The following is a 23905-nucleotide window of genomic DNA, read 5'->3' as shown; positions in this document are numbered from 1 at the left end:
AAGGCAACCCCGCCAACTGCTCATCCCCGCTCGCAGCAGCTAGGACAGAACTCCCGGCTACACCAGGCCGCGTCGGTTCTCTCTTCATGACACTTTTCATTTAGCTTCGCTTTTTCGTACCCGCTCAGGAAATTTAAGATGCCTCCACAGATAATAACAGACGCCAAAGACGCGGCGCCCCAGCCCGTCCGCCAACAACTCACGCCTTTCCCACGTTTTCACCGCAGACCCGCCCCGGCCTAGAGGCTTGCGAGCCCAGGGAGACGCGAACTCCCGCCAGGCGTGCCCCGCCTCGCCCCGCCTCGCCCCGCCCCCAGGCGCGCGCCCCAAGCGGGTGAGGGGCGTGGAGCACGTTGCCCCGCCCCCTCCTTCCCCGGCGAGAGCAGTTCTGGGTGGAGGACTGGCAATTCCGCAATTCATTTCTTTTTCACTCCCGCTTACAGGCTGTTTCCATGATAGCAAAAGAGAGGCCCCAGTAAAACTCAACAATCATAAAAGATTAACTGTTAACTAAAAGTCGTTTCGCTACCACATCTCGCCAGCTTATCCCTCCCCGAAGAGCTACAGCTCCGCCCCCGCCAAGCGGGCCCCGAAAGCCACCCCCGCGGGCTCGCGCTTACGCTTTCCGGGCGGCGCGCGACGCGCTCGCTCCGCCCCGCGAGCCCCGCCCCCTGGCCCCCGCTCCCTCTCTCTGGAGAGCCAACGCGTACGAATCGGGGCGTGAGGCGTCAGGGACGCGCGGGCACCTCATCCTTCCCACCTTCCTACACTGTTGCTACTTTTCGGTGTGAGATATTCCAGCTTCTCTTCCCCTTCCGTGAGTCCCTCTTTCTCTCTCCTCAAAGACCCCGCTCGCCCCAAAGGCGGTCGCCGCCGCAGCTCTCGCGCCCCCACCGAGCAGTGCGCGTGCGCGCGCGCGGACGCGCGGCCGTCGGGTCCCCGCGCTTCCCCCCTTCCTCCCGCTCCTCTATAACTTGGTTGGCGTGCAGCAGGCGCCGCCAGAGTCGGAGGGCGGGGAACTCGGAGGAGGGAGCTCGAGAGTTGTGGAGACTAGTGACTGGGAGAAGTCGCAGCCTGCTTTGGTCGGCTCCTTCCCGCTCCCCGTCTTTCTCTCTTACACACCTACTCCGCCTCCCGCCCCAGCCCACGACCTCGCTCCTTCTCTCGCCCGGGGACCCCTGCCGGTCGCTCTCCAGGTTTCGGCGCGGCGGGGGCGCCCACGGGGTGCCCTCGCCCTCCGGGTGCGTGTGGACGGGCGGCGGGCGGGATGTGGCGCCTGGTGCTCCCGAAGCTGGGCCGCCTGTCCCGCTCGCTGAAGCTGGCGGCGCTGGGCAGCCTGTTGGTGCTGATGGTGCTGCACTCGCCGTCGCTGCTCGCCTCCTGGCAGCGCAACGAGCTGGCCGACCGGCGCTTCCTGCAGCTCAATAAGTGCCCGGCGTGCTTCGGCACGAGCTGGTGCCGCCGCTTCCTCAACGGACAGGTGGTGTTCGAGGCGTGGGGCCGCTTGCGCCTGCTGGACTTCCTCAACGTGAAGAACGTCTACTTCGCGCAGTACGGCGAGCCCCGCGAGGGCGGCCGCCGCCGAGTGGTGCTCAAGCGCCTCGGCTCGCAGCGCGAGCTGGCGCAGCTCGACCAGAGCATCTGCAAACGGGCCACCGGCCGACCTCGCTGCGACCTGCTCCAGGCCATGCCCCGCACCGAGTTCGCGCGCCTCAACGGCGACGTGCGGCTGCTCACACCCGAGGCGGTGGAGGGCTGGTCGGACCTGGTGCACTGCCCCTCGCAGCGCCTGCTCGATCGCCTGGTGCGCCGCTACGCCGAGACCAAGGACTCGGGCAGCTTCCTGCTGCGCAATCTCAAGGACTCGGAGCGCATGCAACTGCTGCTGACCCTGGCCTTCAACCCCGAGCCGCTGGTGCTACAGGTAGGCGCGGAGCCCAGGAAGGGGGTGGGGGGGGGGGGCCTACCGGGAAGGGCCGCGCGGGGTAACCGCAGTCGGAGAAGTGGCTCAGCCGACGCTCGTTGCCCCGTTTGGACCCGGCCCGGCTGGGCCAGCCTGCGGGCGTGGGAAGGGGGCGGCACTGGGGGACCTTTGGGCGCTGTGTCGGATCGGGGAGGGCGACCCGGAGGGGGGAGAGTCCGTTCTTGGCAGCTAGACGCGGACGCATCTCGGATTCGACTGCGGAGGCTTTAACAGCAGAGGGAGCGCGTCTTGTACGTTCCCAAAATGTCTCTCCAGTGAGTTTCCTTGGGCTCTTCTCCCCGCCTTTCTGCTTTTATCCACCGGGGTTTGCACTTCCACAGTGCGGTCTGTTCACGAGCCCTCGGATGTTTAATTCTTTTCAAGTGTTTCTATACTGCATTCGCTGTCCCCTTTGGTACTCTTCGTGCCCGGCCTAACTTCGGCCCCAAAGTCTTTGTTTTATCCTTCAGCTAAATTATCTGGCGGGTCATTGGGGCAGTTAATTTGGGGACAAGCTGGGGAATTGAGGCTGTGGTCAGCATAATCCATTGAGCCGCGCTTTGAGTGGGATTAGGAAGAGGAAAAAGTAAGGCATCCTTGGACTTGGGGCTGGGAGGATTTGAGGCCAACACGGACATTTTCATCCTGATTCTGTGACCTGCTGTATTCATCTAGTAATTTGGCTGCAGGAAGGAGATGAAATGTTCAGCCAGGGTGAGAAATAGGGGAAGGAGATTCTTATTCTCCTTATTGGCTCTCTCCTGACTTTATTTTGAAAACAAACACACCTTTTCGGGGAGTAGGTTGGCGTCTTTTTAGTGATGACAGCAAAAAAAGGAAAACCCAAAAAACTGTTGACCTTTGGAGTAGTTACTGAGTTTCTGCACATTCCCACCCGGCTTTAGTGTGGTGTCCTTGGGTAGTGGTTACAGCTGTGGGGTTGTGACCCTTCCTCTAACTGCAGGAAAGTTACCTTGCTCCTTTCCCATACCAGTTTTGCTGTTTATCAAATACAAGGGGGGGGGGAATCACTTAAAATTAATAACTAACTTTGGTATACTTCATGCTTTTTCTGTGCTCCTGAGAATGTTACTAGTGGGGGGTGTGGTTGTACAGGATGCTTGTGTTTTGTTTTGTTTTTTTATCTGAAGTGCATGAATAGGAATGTACGGTATTCATTTATATTGCTTTCTTTTCTCAAGTTGTCCGCTGCCCAACTTAGCTAAGAGAAACCAGCTTTGTTTCATTAGTTCAGCCAGATGATTTTAACACAAAATAAATACTTTGCCTCAAAACTTTAGTGTGGGTCTTAGTAAATCTTAAACTGTTATTGGATGTACCTAAGGGGTTACATTTAAAGTACAGATTGTATATTAAACACTGCTCTCTTTAACAGTGAGTGGTGTGTAAAATTGGTTAAACTTCCTTCTAAGAAATTATTTTATTAAGTGGTTTCAATAAAACTAGCCAGTCTATAAAGCTTAAGTCCATATTTGTGATATACATTTGACTTGAAACTTTTTTTTCCATTTAAACTGTCTTTTATCCTTGAGAAGTAGATGTTTATATTAGGAAGGTTGGTCCCTGTAGAAGGCTTTAACAGTGTATTTGCAGATAATCTGTCAAATTCTCTGGGACCCAAAAATTTAGTAAGGAGCTATCTGAGTAGTAGTACACATTTTCTGCACTTGTAATAGTGGGTACTTATTGAAAGATTTTTATCAGGTGATTCTGAATATTGGTATATTAGAAACAATAACTAGGACTAATATTTTAAGAACATTATATATCCAGTTCTTTATAAAGCTGTCTTGCCATTTGATTTGCACTAAGGAAAATTTGCCTTATTTGGGAAGCTTTTATGTTAAATTTTTGAAGTTTGAAATTGTCTTGACATTTTCAATTTACTTTGTAGTCGAGATAGGCAAGTGTACTCTTAGTTCCTTTTCTGATTAACTCTTCCCTCAAACTCCCTCTTTCTGTTTTCATCTTTAGTGATAAACAACTTTAAAAAATCAGTTATATTCTTGTAATTTAAACTTAGTGACACCATTACTCTGAGTGGGTGATAGATGGGTTATAGGATAAGAGTTTGTTTTTAATATGTGAGGAAATATATGTTAACCTGGTTAATTTTGGCTTTTGTATATTGCATTTGAAATGTAGGCAACCCCTTTCTATAACTAGTAAGTGCTGTGTGAAATATAAATTTGGGGTCTTTAATACCAGTCAGTTATATTGGTATGTTCAATTTTTTACATGATGAACAAGCAAGTTGAATAAGATTTATTTTTAGGGGCACCTGGGTGGCTCAGTGGGTTAAAGTCTCTGCCTTCGGCTCAGGTCATGGTCTCAGGGTCCTGGGATAGTGTCCCGCATCCAGCTCTCTGCTCATCGGGGAACCTGCTTCCTCTTCCTCTGCCTGCCTCTGTGCCTGCTTCTGATCTCTGTCTGTCAAGTAAATAAATAAAATCTTTAAAAAAAAAAAAAAGGATTTATTTTTAAATCACAGAGCTTGTACTTTGTTTATAGAACCACTTCATCTGTGGGGAAATATTAGTGAGTTAAGTATGATCAATGCACTTGAGGTTTGATGGTGGCATAAAACCACTAAAGTTAAAGGAATCTTAAAATTCTGTGATAAGGTGCAAAGATTGTTACTAAGTCAAATTACGATATTTGTTATTTCTGCTAACTAGATAAATGAGTTCAAGTTTAATATTTATATGGGTTTCTATAAAACTAAAAGCTATTTAAAGTACTATGCTGTATTAATAATGATAGAAAACCTCACTCATATTTGCCTGTTGGTGCATTTTTGTTCACGTATCTTAAAAAAATATGCTTAAAGATCAAGCCTGTATTTTACAGCTCAAAGAGGAACGCAACATTTTTTTGTTTCCAGGAGAGGGAGCTACTTATTGAATTTTTGGACAGTTGGTGACAAATTGGATTTTTCTTATATTGATTGTCCAAAAATTAACTACTTTGGGGGGGTAAAAAAGTGTTTTGAACTGACTTCATCAAAGTATTCTTAACAAAAGTTCCAGTGTGGTAAACATGCTTCCAAAATAAATACTTAAAAATCTCCTTTGATGGATACTAAAGAAAGAACTGAAAATGTATATAAATTTTGCCTGTTAAACTTGCCTTTTCTGATTTTAAGAAACAATAAACAATTGAATTTTCTATTATGCCTTGAAAGAAGACATGGAAGATACTAAGTGTCTATAAGATCTATTATACACATACCTTATCTGTGTAAGGCTATGTAGATTTGTAATATGGACTTAGCCAGTATGAAATGGTATGAAAGTACAACACTTTTCCCATTGTTGAATAGTTTTACTAGCTTACAGCAGCTTATCTAGTTCAAAGGAAAGTTGTTTGGCCATAGAATTATCATCTTCTAAAAAAAATTTTATAAACATCAAGCAAGATAATGCTAGAACCTTTTTTTCTACACTGATACTTTTTTTCTTCACAGTTTTACTTCACCAAGAAGTATGTTTTAATTATAAGTATACCATAATCCTATGAGGAAAATTGGAGAGAGGGACTTTGTTGATTTTTTATTGTGTATAGCATTCTTGGAATACTGGAAAATCAAGGAGGTGAAGTGTTTTGACAAGATGTCAAGGTTATTGGTAAATTTTCTACCAATATTTGTAGTTACCTGTTTCTCGAATTTATAGAAGTTGTGTGTGTGTTAGAGAAAAATACTGTCTGAGTTTCCTGAAGCCCAAACTATCTCTGAATTGATGACCTAGAGATAATGACGATGGCCTTATTTATAGAAACAAAGCTCTTACTTGTTTAAGATGGAGGAATTGGGATTTGTTTCATTACATTTATAGAACTTTATCTTAAATTTTCTGAATCATGGTTTTAATAGGAATTCCTTAATTTTTCAGCATGTAACTGTCATTTATGGTATAGATTTTAGCTTTTATTTCAATTTTTGTAAATGACACAGTACATGCAAACCACGTTATATAGTGCCAAATCCCTATTAAGGAAGCACTCAGTGTTAGACACTAAATAAGGTAAAAGTAACTTTAACCATCAGCTAGTTAATCAGCTGTACTGAAGCTTATATGGATCATCTTAAAAATAGTTATGATTCAGACTATGAGCCATACCTTTGGTTACATTGATTTAGTCCATCCCTATATTACATGATGAATTTTTACAGAAAATGTTGAGTGAATGTTGTTTTGTCCTTAAAGATACTTCCCAAAGGAGAAAATATTTTTAAGGTGCACTGCCCAAGGTATGGTTTTTGAAGTATACAAAAGATTATGGCCATTTAGCTGTCTTACTTTGGACAGGTTGACGAACTCTTAATGGGACTTACTTATTTATAAACTAAGACTATTTGTATTAGGTCCTTTCCTTTTTGGCCCCAATATCCTTAGTCTCAAACCCTTGATTTGAGAAATTATTTTTTTCTACTTCTGAGTTTGACTTTAAGTGGTGGGTTTAAACTTCTAAAAGGGGATTGGGGGATTTGGTACTTGGTCCCTGCTAGAAGATATGTGAAGGAGGCCAGGATAGATAGCCCTGTTTTCAAGCTTGCCTTCCTCCCAGACTTTTACATACCGAATCAGATTAAAACAAAACGAAAAACCAGAGATTTCCTTTAAAGGAAAAAAATATGGAGCTCAATGTGGCCAAGTATCTTGTGGGGCAGTAGCATTTGGAAAGAATGTTCCAGACTTTGTCTCAGGAGTGTCTTTGCAAGCAACAGCTTAGGGAGCCACCTACCTCTCTCCCACTGGATGCTACTGTGGTAACTGCATTCCCAGAGTTTCAAAGATGGTTCTGAGTAGGTAGTTCTAAGTAGAGCACTTTTTTAAAAAAATCTAATTCGTAGCCTTAAATCTAGAGGTTTTAGTGTTTTTCTGTTTTTTTTTTTCTTTAATCAGAGGTTTTATTGACACTTGAAAATGCTTCATGAAAAAAAAACCAAAAATAATGCTATAACTCTGTGTACCTCACATCCAGAGACTCTTATTTTGGAAAGGCTTTAGAAACAGGCAATCACCCTTGGGATAGCACCACTTCCAGATCAGTGGAGCAAAATAATTTTGCCCCACTGGCCTATTTTCTGGATTTATTCATATCTTCTCACCATTATTAATTCCGAGGTCCCTTTTGTACTTTGTCTAATCTACAAACAATTTTCCTTCGTATTTCCACCATGTAGATCAGCACATAACTCCTCACACATGTTGGTAGGGAATAGAAAGCTTACTTTTGGGGGATTTGCTTTCTAGACTTGGATAATCATTTTCCCAGGATCATCAACTGGTTTTTATTTTCTGTTTTTCTGGTTTATGGTTTCTGGCCTACTTCCTGTATTGCCGTAAACTTCACAGAATGGCTGACATTTTTTTCTGTCTTCCCTTTTAATTCATTTAATTCATATATTGAACTAATATGACCTTAGAATATAGACCCTGCATTTTCCCTACACATACAACTAACTTTAGTAAATAATTGTAAATTACTAGTAAGATGTGGATAGTTATTATTCCTGGTCATAGACCTCGAAAGGTTTTTAATTATGTATCAAACCTTTATCCAATTTGTATGTCTTTATTAAAATAGATTCTTGATAGAAAGTTACCTGAAATAACCTGGAAGCTCTTTGAACCTATAGCCCTGGATTTAGAATCAGAAGAACTGGACTTTATTTGTTTATTTGGTAAATGGTCTGTTATAAGGCAATTGGAGTCAAAGGATCTGTCTAGGCAGATAGATAAATAGTGTACTGTATAAGAGGTGGGTATATAAATGAATAATTACAACCAGCATAGTATAATAAGCCCTATTAAAAAAAATATACCTGCATTCTGTCAGATGACTCATTTAGGGAGAGACATGAGTGTATCTTTATAGGTGTGGATACCAAGGAAGATTTCATGCGAATTGAGTTCTGAAGGATAAATAGGATTTTGCCCATGGATGAGGCTGGGGGGGACAGGTAGAGTAGTGGGGCAGTATCGAGGTAGTATTCTGTACTAACTCAAAAGTTGTTGAATGGTCACTTAATGTTTTAGAGCCTTAGTTTCTTAACAAAATAGGAATTATAATAGTTACCTATAACAAGACTGTTTTAAAGAGTAAAGGAGACAGTTATTCCAATAATATACACAAAATGTCTTTGTTTTTTTTAACAATATGTTACTACTTTGCAAATTAATTTATTTCATTTTTAGTTGTACTTGAAAAGTTCTTTAGTACATTAAGTTGACATCTATCTTAGAAATATGTACATTTTGGGGCACCCAGGTGGCTCAGTCGTTAAGTGTCCGCCTTTGGCTGGGGTCATGATCCCAGGGTCCTGGGATTGAGCCCCTCATCAGGCTCCCTGCTCAGCAGGAAGCCTGCTTCTCCATCTCCCACTGCCCCTGCTTGTGTTCCCTCTCTCACTGTGTCTCTTTGTCAAATAAAATCTTAAATATATATATATATATATATATATACATATATATATATATGTATATACACACATTTTACTCTTTCTATAACAAACCTTCAAATGTTACCTTATTTACGTATATACACACCTTAAATACCTACCTAGTTGCTGTTTCAGGCTATTGATTTTTTTGAATGGTATTTACAAGGAGGGTTAAGGATTTGTCCCGTATGAAGTACTTTGAATAGAAAGAATATTGTAGGCAATATTATTCAATATTTTAATTTTTCTCTAAGTTATTATAGTTCAATAATTGTAATTAGTACAGTAACAGTGATAATTTTTTTTAAAAGGGTTAGTTCTGGTCTAATTTCCTAGGCTGAGATACAGTCTTAAAAGCTAGATCATCTGAGGTAGGTGTGATGCTTCAGGGTCTTCTTCATATTTTGCCTTTCCAGTGCACATTTGGAGTTTTAACTGTGAAGTGAAAAAATCTGGCAAGAATTGTGTGACATTGCTCAGTAGTTCCAGGAACTGATCTGTGTACCTGTAGGATACCGTGAAGATGGTAGGCCAGGACAGTTTGTGCAGCTTTTGTGTTGTCAGACACTAGGTGAGGGCAGCAAACAAAAAACAAGGTAATTTCAGATTTTACATACTATAAAAATAATACAGCAGACTCCTGTGATGGAGACTTGGTTTGGGGATAGAATACTCTAAATTCGGTGGTCAGGAAGAGTCCCATTTCAGCCAAAGTATAAGTGATGGGAGATATAGCCAGTGGTACAAGGATCTGAGGTCAGAGTGTTTTTGGACAAGAGATAAGGCAAATCCAGAGGAGCAGGGAGCACGGGAGTAGGGAAGCCTGGTAGAATATAAGATCATAGAGGTAGACAAGGGTCATATCCTGTACAGCTTTGTAACCATGCATAATGAGTTTAGGATTTTTTTTTTTTTTTTTTTTTTTTTTTAATTTCAGGGCAATGTGAAACAATGGAGGTGTTTTCAGTAGGGCTTGATTTGGGAGAAGGATTGTAAGGGGTAAGAGAGAAATCTGAAAAGCTTTTGCACAAGACTGTGGGAGAGAATGGTGGTTTGAATTAAGATGGTTGCGATGAACGTTATAAAAAGTGGACAGAACCAGTATATTTTGGAAAAATAGTTGACAAGACTTGCTGATGGGTAAAGGTATGATGGAAAGGGAAAAATAAAGGATATCTCCTGGGGTCTTAGTCTGAGCAACTACTAAATAATTCCTTATCATAATGTGCAAGCCCAGAGAAGGAATGGCTTTGGGGTAGGGGAACCAAGAGTTTTGGTTTGTCTGTAGTGAATTTAAGGCAACAACAGGAATACAAATCTAAAACCAGGCCTCGGGTTTAACACATACACTCTGCTACTAGAGGATAGTTTGGTCTTTTTCAAAAGGGTGATGTTAATTCAGTTTATGTTTTAAAGGAACCAGGGGAGTAAGTTCGTACTTACTATTCTACTTGTCAGACCTCAAAGAAATGAAGTCTTGACTGAAGAAAGCAAAGTAGTGTTCTTGGGTTATTGGGTCCTGAAGAAGCTTATTATATTATATCCTTTTTCTTTATTTGAAATTTTATTTCAATTTTTCTTCCAACATTATTGGAAGAAAATAAGTACGAGTGTATGAGTATGGTGTTTTAGATTTGTATTTCAACTTAGAAATGTGGATCACACTTGCTGATGTAACTATAGGTAAGAAAGCATCGTTTGAGACAAGTAAATTTATGCATATTTAAAACTTGTGGCCAAGTGATGGGGGAGGGGAGTGCATTGCTTAAACTATTTATTCTAAAAGATTATTATTTTCTATCAAACTTATGTAGATATTTTGTTGTTGCATTTTGACATTAGTTTCCAATTTTAGAAACAGCTATTGGACATATTCAGTGAAATAACATAACCTTGCTATTTTCAAGGAATTGCTTAATATTGTTGGAATTCTAGGTGGGTGGAAAATGGCATTCAGGAAATTATTTAATAAATGGAACATAAGCTGCAACTTAGAAATCTTGAGATTATTAAGATTCTATAGTATTTACAATGGATTTTGGCCACTATTTAGCAGTATAAATTAAGAAGCTAAAGTCTTAGAGAAATTTTAGCAAAAATTAGGTAACCATTAAATCATCCCAGTAATTTTACTATATTCCCCCTCCAGACAGTTCACAAAACTGTGAACACATTAGTCTGTCACCAGTACAGTTGACTAATCTCTGTGAACAGCTGTTATAACATGCGTTACTACAATGGGATTTTGTTCACATTTGGGCTTTTAAAAATAATTTTAAAGTTAAATTGAACTTTTAAGCATTTTCTAGTCTTTTGATAACATTAACTTTTGATAAGTATTCTCAAGTTTAAATTACTGTGTGTTCAGAAATGCCAGTTCTTTAGCAAACCTATAACCAGATTTTAAATTGTATGTTTTGATTATTAATAGATTTTTTTTTCAAGTCAGCTTCTTTTTATTAGGAATTTCCTCCTTTAAAAAATAAGTCTTGTGATACATCTTTTTAGGTGAGCTACAAAGTTACCTTCCTTTTAATGGAATGTTGTTAGTAAATGACTGTAAAATATTTCTTGCATTAAAGGAAGTATGTGATCTTTTTTTAAAAAGATTTTATTTATTTATTAGAGAGAGAGAGAGAGCATATGAGAGGGGAGAGGGTCAGAGGAAGAGGCTGACTCCCTGCTGAGCAAGGAGTCCAATGTCCCAGGACTCTGGGATCATGACCTGAGCTAAAAGCAGTCGCTTAACCAACTGAGCCACCCAGGTGCCTGATCTTTTATTTTTTTTAAGATTTATTTATTTGAGAGAGAGAGAGAAGCACGCAAAAGAGCAGAAGTGAGCATGGAGTGGGGAAGCAGAGAGAGAGTCCTAAGCAGACTCTGTGCATGAAGCCCAACACAGGGCTCTGTCTCACAACCCTGGGATCACCACCTGAGCCAAAACCAAGAGTTGGACACTTAATCTGTTGTGCCACTCAGGTGCCCCAGTCTTTTAAACGTAGTATACAAACCCTACTTTTGGTCATGTAAGGAGGAAAAACAAAAGAATAGATCACAACTTGTAGAGTTGACCTTACTTGAATCTGTCCATTTTACTCATACATTGTATGTCTTTTTAAAATAACTGTGTTCTGACATAATATAATAAAATGACCTTATTAATCTGGTAAGACAGTGGTTAGTGATCAAAGGATATTGAGATATTGTAAAAGTTTGTGGTTTTTTTTAAAGAATAACATTATATAATACAGGATATTTGTTAATTCCAGTACGTACAATGTTTCTGAATGTTAAGGCTTTTTTTTTTTTTAATTGTTTTGGGTTTTTTGTTTGTTTGTTTTGTTTTGTTTTTCCAAAGCATTTAGGCCATGTTGAGGACTTTGTTTTTGTTTTATTCTGTTAAGTCCAAGCATGATCTGGTCCCCGCTTCCCTTTACAGACTCTGTTACCTCAAGCCATTTCCTTCTCATTCATTTTTGTAAAGCTGCTTTTGGCCTTTTCTTCAGTACTGAGAAAACTGTTTCCGACTCTTCTGTGGCCTGGAACATTTTTACACCCCCTGCCCAGTCTGTCTAATATTACACCCATCTTTTTTATCTCAGCCTAAGTAGCACTTCCGTAGAGAAGCTGACCTTTACCACACAATCTGAAATAATGTCCCTACTTCTCTTTCTCAGCATACTCTACTTCATAATTTGTAACAAATTATGTAATTTATAATTTTGTATATGTAATAATCATTCTCCCAACTCAGGTTGAAAAAGCTTCCTGAGAATAGGGACTGTTTTATTTACAGCTGTTTACTTAGCATTTCATGATGTTGTTACGCTAGATCTAGAATTTTTTAATATAAAATTAGTATTCTCCATTCCATAGTGACTCTCTCACTTTCTAACTCCAGTTTCTTTAATAGTAGTCAGTGAGGTGTGGGTTAACCTACAATCTCTTATCTGCAATTCCAAATTTAAAAACCTATAGAAAATAGGGTTTGTCAAATCAAAAAATATATGAAAACATGAGAGTTATGTGCTTTATCCCACTTGGTACTTATAAGCTTACATTATTTTCACAGCATAATATGTCCCAGATTCTCCATAATAGGAGAATGCAATATATGCACTGTTACCTTTCCAAAATTTGGAAACTTTTGAAACAGGAAGATACTGGATTGAGGGGTTGTACTAGCCTAACTTTACCTCTATCTGTGTGACTTTAGGCAGATCATTTAACTGTGCTAGTAAGATTGAGCTAGATTTACAACTCAGGTACTTCCAACTCTAGAATTCTTAGATTTCACATCCCCATTATAAATCACATAAACTATTATGATGGTTGGTTTTGATCAATAAATAGATGATAGAATACTGCAGCTTTTAGAATTTATTTTGTGGTGCAAGCTATTATAAATGAAAAGAAATTACAATGCTGAGTTTATGTATGTACAAGTTATCAAGTTTTAATTTCTTGTATTTTTAGTGCTTATGGATGCCCTATACATTTTTCATAGTATTAAGCCTTCTTAAACTTTGGTAGCTAATTTATATATTTCACTGTAAATTAGGAACTATTAGAGGATAGTGATGATGCTTTTCTAATTTGGTGGTTCTTGACTATTTTTGGAATATATTCATTATTTGTGGATGACTTTTAGTAAGTGATATGAAAATAAGCATAACTCTTGAATATCTGGACTTCCTTTTTAATGGGTTTAAATAGGAAGTATAAAATGTTTTGGTAAGCAGTTCTTTATAAAGTAGCATAAAAAATTCTTTATAAAGTAGTATATCTGCAAAGTACATTTTATATTCTTTCCTTTGGTTCTTGGATTGTCTTAATGAATATATATGGTGGTACAAATACTCCAGTTTTACAGAGGAAAAGACTGAAAGCTCTAAGAAGTTTTCAGTTTGACACAGTCACAGTTCATGAGATACAGAGTGATTTCAAGTCCACTATTTACTTGTATATTTTATTGTCTTTTAAATATATGAATTTTATAAAATGCTGTATTACCATAAAGAATATAAAATACCTAAATTTTCTAATCTTTAATATCGAGTGTGTACATTTTATGTCAACTTCGTTTTCTCTTAAAATGGAAGATGACCTTGGTGATTTTGTTTACTTATTTCTGAAACTGACTTTAAGATACTGTGAATGCCTATAATATTATTATTAGTATTATTGGAGTTTTATGGTATCCAAGAGGTAGCTTGCAGTTTTCTGTTACAAAAGGAAAGAGAGACATAGTGATTTATCTTGGGTTTCATAGTCAAAATACTTTTATTTTGTAAATTAACTGAAGGCATATAATATATTTTTTAAATCTTATCAGTTACCCATGCTTATCTTAATACCTAAATTCCCATTTTTAATTTTTACATTGGTAGGAATAGTCATAGAAGTTTGCTTTGGGTGCTCACCAATTTAATTTTTTTTTTTTTTTTTTTAAGTACAGTCATGGAAAAGGAATACATAATTTTATAAATGTTTTGTACCTTTTGTACAGTTTTAAGCTAATCATTTAGTTTTAAAACTTTAGCTATTACACTTTGATGTACATTCAACCTGGTGTAAAGCTCTTAACAAATAATTGGACTGTGAATCTCAGCAATAAACTTCTTATTCTAGCTGCCATGGGGGTTTTTTTTGTTTTTGTTTTTTGGTGTTTTTTTGCCCTGTTGAGTTTGATAATCAGAAAGTAAGAAATTGTGTTTCTCATTGTGTGATTACTTAACAAATCCAGGCTGTAACATCTTAAAGTTTTGTCTGTTACACTCTGCTTGACCATTGTAATTTGGTTCTAAGCCAGAATTGTTTTAAATAAAAATTATGTTTTGGCTTCCTTTGAGCATTTTCTTTGTCCTATAGTGTTTTCAATAGAATTCTTTTCTCATTAATGAAATCTGACTATTTTGATTATACTCTGAAAAATTCTTGTCATCTGAGTTAGTGGTGTGGATTCATTTGTTAAAGTTCTTCCAAAAGATTAGGTAGCAAGCTATATGAAAGAATTGTAGTGCTCTTCTTAAAATGAGGCATAACAGTATTTCAGTTAACATTGTCAGAAAACACTGTATGAATGTAAAATTGTTCAGTGTGACATTTGTTCATATATTTTATCTTCTTCTATGAGGGACTTGGGTAATGAAGTGTATATTTGACTGTCATTTGCCAGTTGGAAAGGCTCCAAAAACAAGGAGGCATTTGTACATGTGCAGATGTTGGCAAGGTTCCCTTTTCTCCTGTTGTCAAAGACCATTTTATTTTCACAAAGATATGTTTGTATCTGTTCTGTGGTATGACATGTGAATAATATACCAGTAATGTATAGAGGAATTTTTTGTTTTACTTTTTGTGGGACAAAACTATATAATCTCTTATATTACCAATTTTTAGTTCTTTCCCCTTTTTTCTTTTAATGTCATGGACATTGTACATAAATACTTCTGGGAAACACTTAAATCTTTTGTAATTATTTGTGTAAATTTTCAAGGTTGAGGGGCGCCTGGGTGGCTCAGTGGGTTAAAGCCTCTGCCTTCGGCTCAGGTCATGATCCAAGGGTCCTGGGATCGAGTCCTGCATTGGGCTCTCCACTCAGCGGCAAGTCTGCTTCTGCCTCTCCCTCTGTGATCTCTCTTTCACTTTCACTATCTTTCTCACTCGCTTTCACTCTCTCTCTCAAATAAAGTCTTCCCAAAAAAACAATGTAGATGGTTCAATTTTTAGCAATAGAAGTAATCTGTATTTATATTATGCACTGTTTTGTTCTGTTTCCCCTACAGTGTTTATATAAATATCATCTTAAGATTTTTCTCCCCATTTTAAGGAAAGATGCCAGGCTTCCTCTATACTTCCTCTAGTCATATTATCTTCCCAGAAGTTGTTTAAAACATTACTTCCCATCCTTTTGCACCACAATGCTCATTTTGCAGGTGGAAAGTATCTTAGATAAAGCCTGATTAGGAGAATAAATAATTTTGAAGTTGAGCTAAAGTTGAACAGAAATACAGTGGCAGTAGAAAGGGAAGCAAGATTGACTTGGGACCAAAGGTACTTGGACTGCAGGTTGCATCAATAGGATATCAGATTGCGCTTTACTAACCTTTGGGTATAGGTTAAGAAACACTTCTGTGGGGGCGCCCAGGTGGCTCAGTCGTTGGGCATCTGCCTTCCACTCAGGTCATGATCCCAGTGTCCTGGGATGGAGCCCCACCTGCTTGTGTTCCCTCTCTCGCTGTGTCTGTCAAATAAATAAATAAATCTTTAAAAAAAACCCACTTCTGTAAATTCCTCTCTAAATTGTACCCCCACCTGCTTGTGGACTAGGTAAGGTCTCTATTAAATGCTCTCTTAGGACTCATACCACTTCCTGGTAACTAACATTTATATTCAAAGTTATTTGCTTAGTATCTGTCTTCTCTTCTAAAATTTTTATTTTAGAGACTCTTTGTTTAGCTCACTCCTAATTGCCAGCACAGTGCAGTGAGTGGTGCCTGGTAAATACTTGCTGGCTGATAGGCCTGCAGTGCTGTTCACTCAAAAGAAAGGATGGTTGACTGTACTTAAACCAAGTCAAAAAGAAATTGTAAATACTTACAGGTTTGGTAATAAGGAAGGTGCCTTATGTTTTGTTGATCAATTTGGTTCTGAAATTTGTGATAAACAGGACTTTCTATTTTAGCTTTATACGGTAAAGTTATGTATTTAGATTTTTAGCTTTATAATATAAAGTTATGTATGAATTAGAAAAGAAATCAAATTTATCTCTCTTCAGCTCCTGAATATAACAGGAAATCCAAGCGCATGCCTAGTAATAATCTCTGCTGAGAGGATCTGAGGGGTAGACTTAGGATATCTTCATCAGAATCTCTTGTAATATTAGGATAATTCTTTTGTAGAGTTTTCCATCTGATGAAGGATGGCCATTTGCAAAATATCTTGGAGCTTGTGGAAGAATGGTGGCTGTAAATTATGTTGGAGAAGAACTGTGGAGTTACTTTAATGCACCATGGGAGAAACGAGTTGACCTCGCATGGCAATTAATGGAAATAGCAGAGCAGCTTACAAACAATGACTTTGAATTTGCACTCTACCTCCTGGACGTCAGCTTTGACAATTTTGCAGTTGGTCCTAGAGATGGGAAGGTAATCATTGTGGATGCTGAAAATGTTTTGGTTGCTGACAAAAGGTTAATTAGACAAAGTAAGTATATAACTTACATTTGATTCTTAAACACATTTTTATGTCAAAGTTTACATTTATATAACACAAACCTTTAATTTCTTTCTTAGATGAAAGCCTTGCCTCTTTTTTTTATTTGACCAGTATCCATAAACAGAACCAGTTTATTATATTATTGTACTCTTATTAATCAGTTTCTCCTAGTAAAATATCCGTTGGATCAAATGGACACAGATATACTGTGTGTGTGTGTGTACATGTCTTTTTCTTAACAGTCTGCTACATTCTGTGGTTTAAGAGTGTAATGCAGAATTAAGTTTTTATGTAGTTACAGACTACCAGAGAAACTGTTATGCTCTCATGGAGGTCTTATTTTTCTGTGGGATCACTTAACACAGTGATGTTCTGTGTTCCATTGTTCTGTGGGGTCCCCATGGTGATTTTCTTTTTCTTTTAACCATTTAGATGATTTCTAACACTGCAAATCCCTAATTTTGATTTGACATTATTACATCTTACCCAAAACTTTACTCTCCATGTATTTGTGAGCTTGTCATGGCCAAAGTGGGCAGATTGTCTGAAGTATTTTGAAAACTAAATGCTACAGGAATTTTAAAGTGTCAGAGACAAAGCCTGTAACTCTCTAACGAATCTACTTAATAAAAGAAACTGAAAGGTGGTTGTTCTATGATAAGGGTCTTATATTTTTAATCCCCTTTGTTCCTGTCATATGAGCATCTTTTGATGAGCCCAGACCAAAAATGTGTGGCACCTAGGAAATGCAGTGAAAGTAACAGCAATTTATTAGGTTGACACTTAGGTTTTGCATGATCTTATATTGATCCTTGATTTTTCCCAGTACCTTCTGATTCCATACTCCCCAAACTACTTTCTTATTATTTCTCGACTCACCACGTAGATCCTTCCACAGGGAAGAGAACCTGTCCTTTTCTTTTTAAAGTGTACAGGTCAGTGGTTTTTAGTATACTCACAGTTATGCAATTTGCCTAAACTTTTAAAATTTTCATTTCAGTGTTTGTAAAAAGAATTTCTTACAGTTTTTTATGTAGACATTCTTGGAATACATGTCACAGTTTTTTATACCAACTAATTCCTAATCTTGGATGACTACAACCACACAAGTATATTCATACAGTGAGCGTTGCCCCAGTAATTCCTTAGCTGTGACCAGTTCTTTTCAAATGTCTCATGGTAGGGTTGTTTAAATATCTACTTTTCAAAATGCCATATTTATTGACACTCTTTGCTGTAAAGTATTCACTCTTTGCTGAACTCTTTCTAGTAAATGATCTTCATTTTCTCCTTCACAGGGAAACTGAGGTTTTGCTGTGACAACTCCCTGAGTGTCCTCTTTATTACCTAAACTAGTAAAAACAATACACATTTATTCCTCTATTTCAGACAGAGTAGATCCTTCTCTGAGAATTTGTTGCATTTATCTTCAACTTCCCATTCCCTTCTTAAAATCCAGTTTAATCCAGTTTCTCTTCCCTCCCCATAAACAAATATGTCTAAGACTTTTTCTTTTTTCCCATGCTTTTCAGTTGTTAAAAGTATTGCTTACTCCGCCTTTTTCTACTCCCTCAGCCTCCATTCATTCCTCCACCCATTAGAACCTGACAGATTTCTGCATTACCATTAGCAACCACCCAATTGCAAAACTTATGAAGTGACTGATTAGTAACAACTTCCTGAAATTCTTAAGTCCTTTGATTTCCTTCTATTCACATAGTTTCTTTCTTAAAACATAAATCTGATCTTACCACTTCCTTGCTTAAAGTTTTTGATGAATTCCCATTGTTCTTTAAGTAAAACTCAAACTCGTGTTTATGTACTATCAATACCACAAAAACAAGCAATCTTACTAAAAATGAGCAGAGAACTGAAGAAACATTTATCCAAAGAAGACATACAGCTGGCCAACAGGCACATGAAAAGATGCTTAACGTCACTAATCATCAGGGAAATGCAGATCAAAACCAGAGTGAGAGAATACTTTACACTAGTCAGAATGGCTGGTATCAAAAAGCTAAGTAACAAACGTTGCCAAAGATGTGGAGAAAAGGGAACCATCATGCACTATTGGTGGAAATGTAAATTGGTGCAGCCACTGGGGAAAATAGTGTGGAGGTTCCTCAAAAAATTAAAAATAGAAATACCACATGATCCACTAATTCCACTACAGGGTATTTATTCAAAGAAAACAAAAACATTAATTTGAAAAGATATATGCACCATGTTTGCTCTAGCGTTATTTACAATAGCCAAGACATGGAAGCAACTCAAGGTGAAAGCACAAAAGAGGAAGTGATGTGTATATATTTATGTTCATATACACAGTGGAAGTTTAGTCATAAAAAAGGATGAGATCTTGCCATTTGCAACAACATGGATGGACCTGGAAGGCATTATGCCAAATGAAGTAAGTCAGGAAGAGAAAGGTAAATACCATGATTTCACTTATGTGGAACATACTTAAAAAAAAAAAAAAAAAGAAGAAGAAGAAGAAAAGAAAAAACAAAGTCTCTTAAATACAGAGAACAAACTGATGGTTGCCAGAGGGGAGATGGGCAAAATAGATAAAGATAGATGCAAGATAGATACAAGATTAAGAGATACAAACTTACAGTTATTAAATAAATCGGAAAGATGAAAAGTATAGCATGAGGAGTATAGTCAAGAATGTATGGTGACAGTTGGTGACCACATATCGTGGTGAGCATTGAATAATGTATAGAATTGTCAATCAGTATGTTGTGTATATGAAACTAATATAATGTATGTTAATTATACTTCAGTTTAAAAGCAAGAGCTTATAAGGTGAACCAATTTTTTTAAAATTTTTTAACAATTGAATGTGAATTTCAAGCAGAAGTAGAGTAAGGTTCTTTATGTACAAAAGAAACATTAAAGAGAAAGAAAAGAAAAGAAGGAAGGAAAGAGGAGAGGAGGAAGGAAGACCTTCTTAATCAGGGCCTAAGGAAAGGAAAGGAAAAAAGAAAGGAAGAAAGAAAGGAATGAAGGAAGGAAAAGAAAGAGAAAAAGAAAGAAAGCGTTCTTAATCAGGGCCTAAAATGCTTGAATTTTAATATCCCTCTGTCTACTTCCCTTGATACTTCAGCTACAATGGTCTTTTGGTTTCTTAAATGAACTTTTTTGCTTCTGGGCTTTTCCATATGCTCTACCTAAAATGCCTCATCTGTCTTCCATATTCATCTAGGTACCTGTCCTTTGAACCTTGGCTTAAAAGTTACACTTGACCACTGTATCTGATGTGAGGGAAAGTTGTTTATTTCAGAAACCTTTCTACTGTTAAAAATGTGTTTCCTTTGTAGCATTTTCCACTACTTATGATAATGTTTATTTATTTAATATCTATTTCACATAATTGATAGTAAGCCAGTGAGGGCAGGAATCATCTTATTAATTATTTTGTTTACCTAGTATATACCCTTTCCTGTCATAGAGTAGGCATTCAAATAATTATTTGCTGAATGAATGAGCTTTTTTCACTAGCCTCTCCTCTGCCAGCCTCTTAAGTTCCAAGGTTCCATCCTGTCTTCATTTCTTTCCTTTGCTTTCAACATGCTTTCCAATGTAATTCAGCTCCTCTTGGCTCCATCAAGCACTTGTATATTGATGTGTTCTAAATATGTGTACTGTAGCTGTGACTTCAAAGCCCTGTTTCAAGTCTGTTTCTAGTTGCATGTGATATGCCCCCCTGAATGCCTGGTAATTATATTTACTCTCTATATAAAATGTTAACAATATTATGTAAATAATATCTACCTTGTCATCTAATTAGAACCTTAAACTTTCCTCAAAATTAAACTCCTATGTTTCTGCAATTTGGCTTTTTTTTTTTTTCTGGACCATTAGTTACTATCATCATCTTAGTCATTCCAGTCTTCAGTGCCAGTTCTCTTTCTATAAAAGAAATCGTGTTCATGACCACATAATTTCCAAGCTATTTCTGTAGCCTCATTTGTACCTTCTCCCCCAGGTAGCTGTCTCACACTTCAGCCTCCATGATCTTATTGTCCCCTGAATCAGCTGGAACAAGCCCTTAAATCCATGCCTTTGCACATATTTATACTGGGCCTAGCATACTGTTTTCCCACATTTCTTTTCACACTTGCTTATTATTTAAGACCTAAAGCATATGTTCTCTATGCAGCTTTCTATAGCCCCAGGCAAAAGTACTGCTTCCTCTGTACTCTTGTACCATTGAGTCTTCTGTATGGCACTTTCTCTGTGATGGAAAGTTTCCATCTAGGCTCAACCCTTGAGTAGTTAGAGACCTTGTCTGATCTTTAGGCCTGGCCTTGGTGAACTCCCACTAAATGTTTATATATAAATTAATAAATTTCAGTGTTTAAAATTATACAATTTTAGGAACAAATACTACTGTGTTAATTAGTAAATTTTATATTTTGGGAAGGAATGAGAGCTCTTTTAAAATGTATTTTTCTCTTTCTGCTTTTCCCCCTTTTACAGATAAACCTGAAAATTGGGATGTATGGTATGAAAGCAAATTTGATGACTGTGATAAGGAGGCTTGCTTATCATTTTCAAAAGAAATTCTTTGTGCTCGTGCAACTGTGGACCACAATTACTATGCCGTTTGTCAGAACCTCTTATCCAGACATGCCACCTGGCGTGGCACTTCTGGAGGACTTCTTCATGACCCACCAAGTGAAATTGCCAAAGATGGCCGACTAGAGGCCTTGCTGGATGAGTGTGCCAACCCAAAGAAGCGCTATGGAAGATTCCAGGCTGCGAAAGAACTGCGTGAATACCTAGCACAATTAAGTAACAATGTGAGGTAGTCTATGGTGAATTTTTCTTTTCTCCGTTTAAATAGCACTGGCTAAAACTAAGCCACCAAAAACTATCTGGAAAAATGAAATTTGGAAGTAATACATTCAGAAGATGATAAACTTGCACTGATAGATCTTATGTTAACATCAAAATAAGACATTACTTCAAAAATCTCGTGACGCTTCTGCAAATAAGTTTGTTCTTAGACTTTGGAGACTTGAGCTATCGTTGACTGCTTTGCTCGCCTGAATGCCTGAGTGGATTGATGAATATTGTGAAGCTATTGGAAATGAGTCTGATAGTTGCATTGGCTTGTGTATCAAAGGGTACTTGGTATTTGACTTAATTTGCATTACTATCATGATTTTGTGAATCTCTTGCATTTACTTTGAATGTTAAGTTAGATTGGCCTGTTTTATAGGCCACTTTTTCCTTCTGATGTAGAGGTGTTTTTTTTTCCCCCCCTCATTTTTATGGTTTTTTTTTTTTATTAAGTTTTACACATTCAGGTTATTCTATGTGTTTATTTAAAGTTCAACTAGTTTTTGTTCAGTGCTATGCGGTACACATTTACTATTAGGGCAAGATTCCCAGGTTTACTGTATTTTCAGAGAGCTGAATATTTTATTATGTAAATACTTTTCTTCCCACTTTCTGTGGTTTCACCATTGCATGAAATCATTCAAGGTTATTTAACAGTTACGTCCCTCTATGCCTATAATTATAAGTGTACACTAAACACAAAGTTTGGCATATGTTGCAAAATGTCATCTTGTCCTTTTAAAGGCTTTAAGAAGAGTGTACAAGCAATCTACACCTTTTGTTAATGTTGATTGAAGAAAAAAAAAATACACAGTATTTTTAAATGCTAACTAGTCCAAGATAGTAATGCATATGCCAAAGAAATGTTAGATCTGGTGTCATGGTTAGATTTTAAAGTTCTTATTATCACACTTCCAGTACTATAACTGTCATTATTAAATTCAGATCTAACTGGTTATTCTTTTATGTTGCAAAGGTAAGCTGCTTCCAGGCATATGTGACTTAAAGATATCCTACCTTATATTCATTGGTAGTTTTGCAGAAATTAACATGGTATAGTCATCATGAGTTTAATTGGGCATCTTAACTTTCTATTTATCGATGGACTAGTAACTTTTATCAAAAAGCATAGTTTAGCCAGTCTGCCCAACTTGGTATTCATTACCCCAAATTTAAGTATGTGGATAAAAATTAACAAATGTGTGGAATTTGTGGGCTATTTTTAAAAGTTAGAATATATAAATTGACTATCACTAACATAGGTGATACTTTTTTTTTTTTTGTCGCTTTAGCTTACAGCAAAGTTTGGTGTAGTGCGCAGTTATTTCATTCTAGATGGACCTTATTCTAAATCAGAAATTGATTAAAATATGCACACCAAAGCCAGGTTTTTCTTTTCCTTTTCATTCATTCAGCAACTATTTATTGAGCATCAGCTCTGTGCCAGGCACATTACTAGCTGCTACACACTGTCTAAAGGTGACATGGTTAAGTAACTTTACAATGATTATCAAATACTTTAATGTAGGTATTTCTTAAGTTGAGATAGCATTGAGTTAGGATGGTGCATTCATGTTATTTTACGCTTGTAATAGAAATTCTACTTGTACCATTTATAACTGGGTTGCTACAAAAAAGCATGATGAAATCAATAATGTTAACCCCAGTATAAAAAGCTGGGAGAAGGGTAAGTTCTCTCCATTATAAAATAGATTGCATTATGTTAATTTTTATACATCCATGTCTTACAGATATCAACTAGCCCTCAAAGAAACATTTAAGTGCTAGAAGTTTCACTAAGCTGACTTTTTACAACTTCAGAAAACTTTTGAGGGGAGCAGGTAAAATTATTTGTCAAACATTCACTGCTTAGAACTTCAAATAAAATACACATTTTCAAAACAGAGCACCTTTTATATTTGATAAGTGTTCATTACAAACTTTAGAATGCCAGTCACAGAGGGTTGTCTTTATGTGGGTTAGCAAACATTTATCTTACTTTGGAAAAGCAATTGTGATTGTAGAACAGGAAGTGAGAAAACACTGCCAGCAGTGACTGCTACTGGAGGTAGTTGTTAAAACTACCATTTCCCCCATGAGATTATGTGGAATTTCTTTTATCTTTGGAAAAAGTTGAGAAGATAGTAAAAGAATTAGGAATTTTAAATTACAGGGAAAAATATGTATGTGAAAAGCAATAAATATTTTGTTCACTTTGCTATCAAGATGTTCACTATCAGATATTTATTATACAGCAGCAATTTATATTTTTAATCATTGCCCATTAATAGACACAGTAAAATATTTTTGAATCAGACATTTGGGGTTTGTATGTGCATTAAAATTGTCTTTTGTACTGTAAGTTACTGTTTAATTTGAATATTTTATCAGAACTGTCTCCCTGT

The 23905-nt window shown here is 37.6% G+C and overlaps 1 protein-coding gene across 1 annotated transcript; it reads left to right on the top strand.

The window, feature by feature from the left end:
• Positions 1-1210: 1210 nt before the first annotated feature.
• LOC111150301 (chromosome unknown C3orf58 homolog) lies at positions 1211-21971 on the top strand. Its single transcript, XM_022507755.1, has 3 exons — positions 1211-1924; positions 16334-16637; positions 21135-21971. The coding sequence occupies exons 1-3, from the start codon at positions 1268-1270 to the stop codon at positions 21464-21466; spliced, it is 1293 nt and encodes a 430-aa protein (XP_022363463.1). The 5' UTR covers positions 1211-1267; the 3' UTR covers positions 21467-21971.
• Positions 21972-23905: the final 1934 nt, after the last annotated feature.

The sequence above is a fragment of the Enhydra lutris genome, unplaced genomic scaffold (assembly GCF_002288905.1).
Source record: "Enhydra lutris kenyoni isolate GAN:26980312 unplaced genomic scaffold, ASM228890v2 scaffoldscaffold2, whole genome shotgun sequence".
NCBI lineage: Eukaryota > Metazoa > Chordata > Mammalia > Carnivora > Mustelidae > Enhydra > Enhydra lutris.
This window is presented reverse-complemented; position numbering and strand designations above follow the sequence as displayed.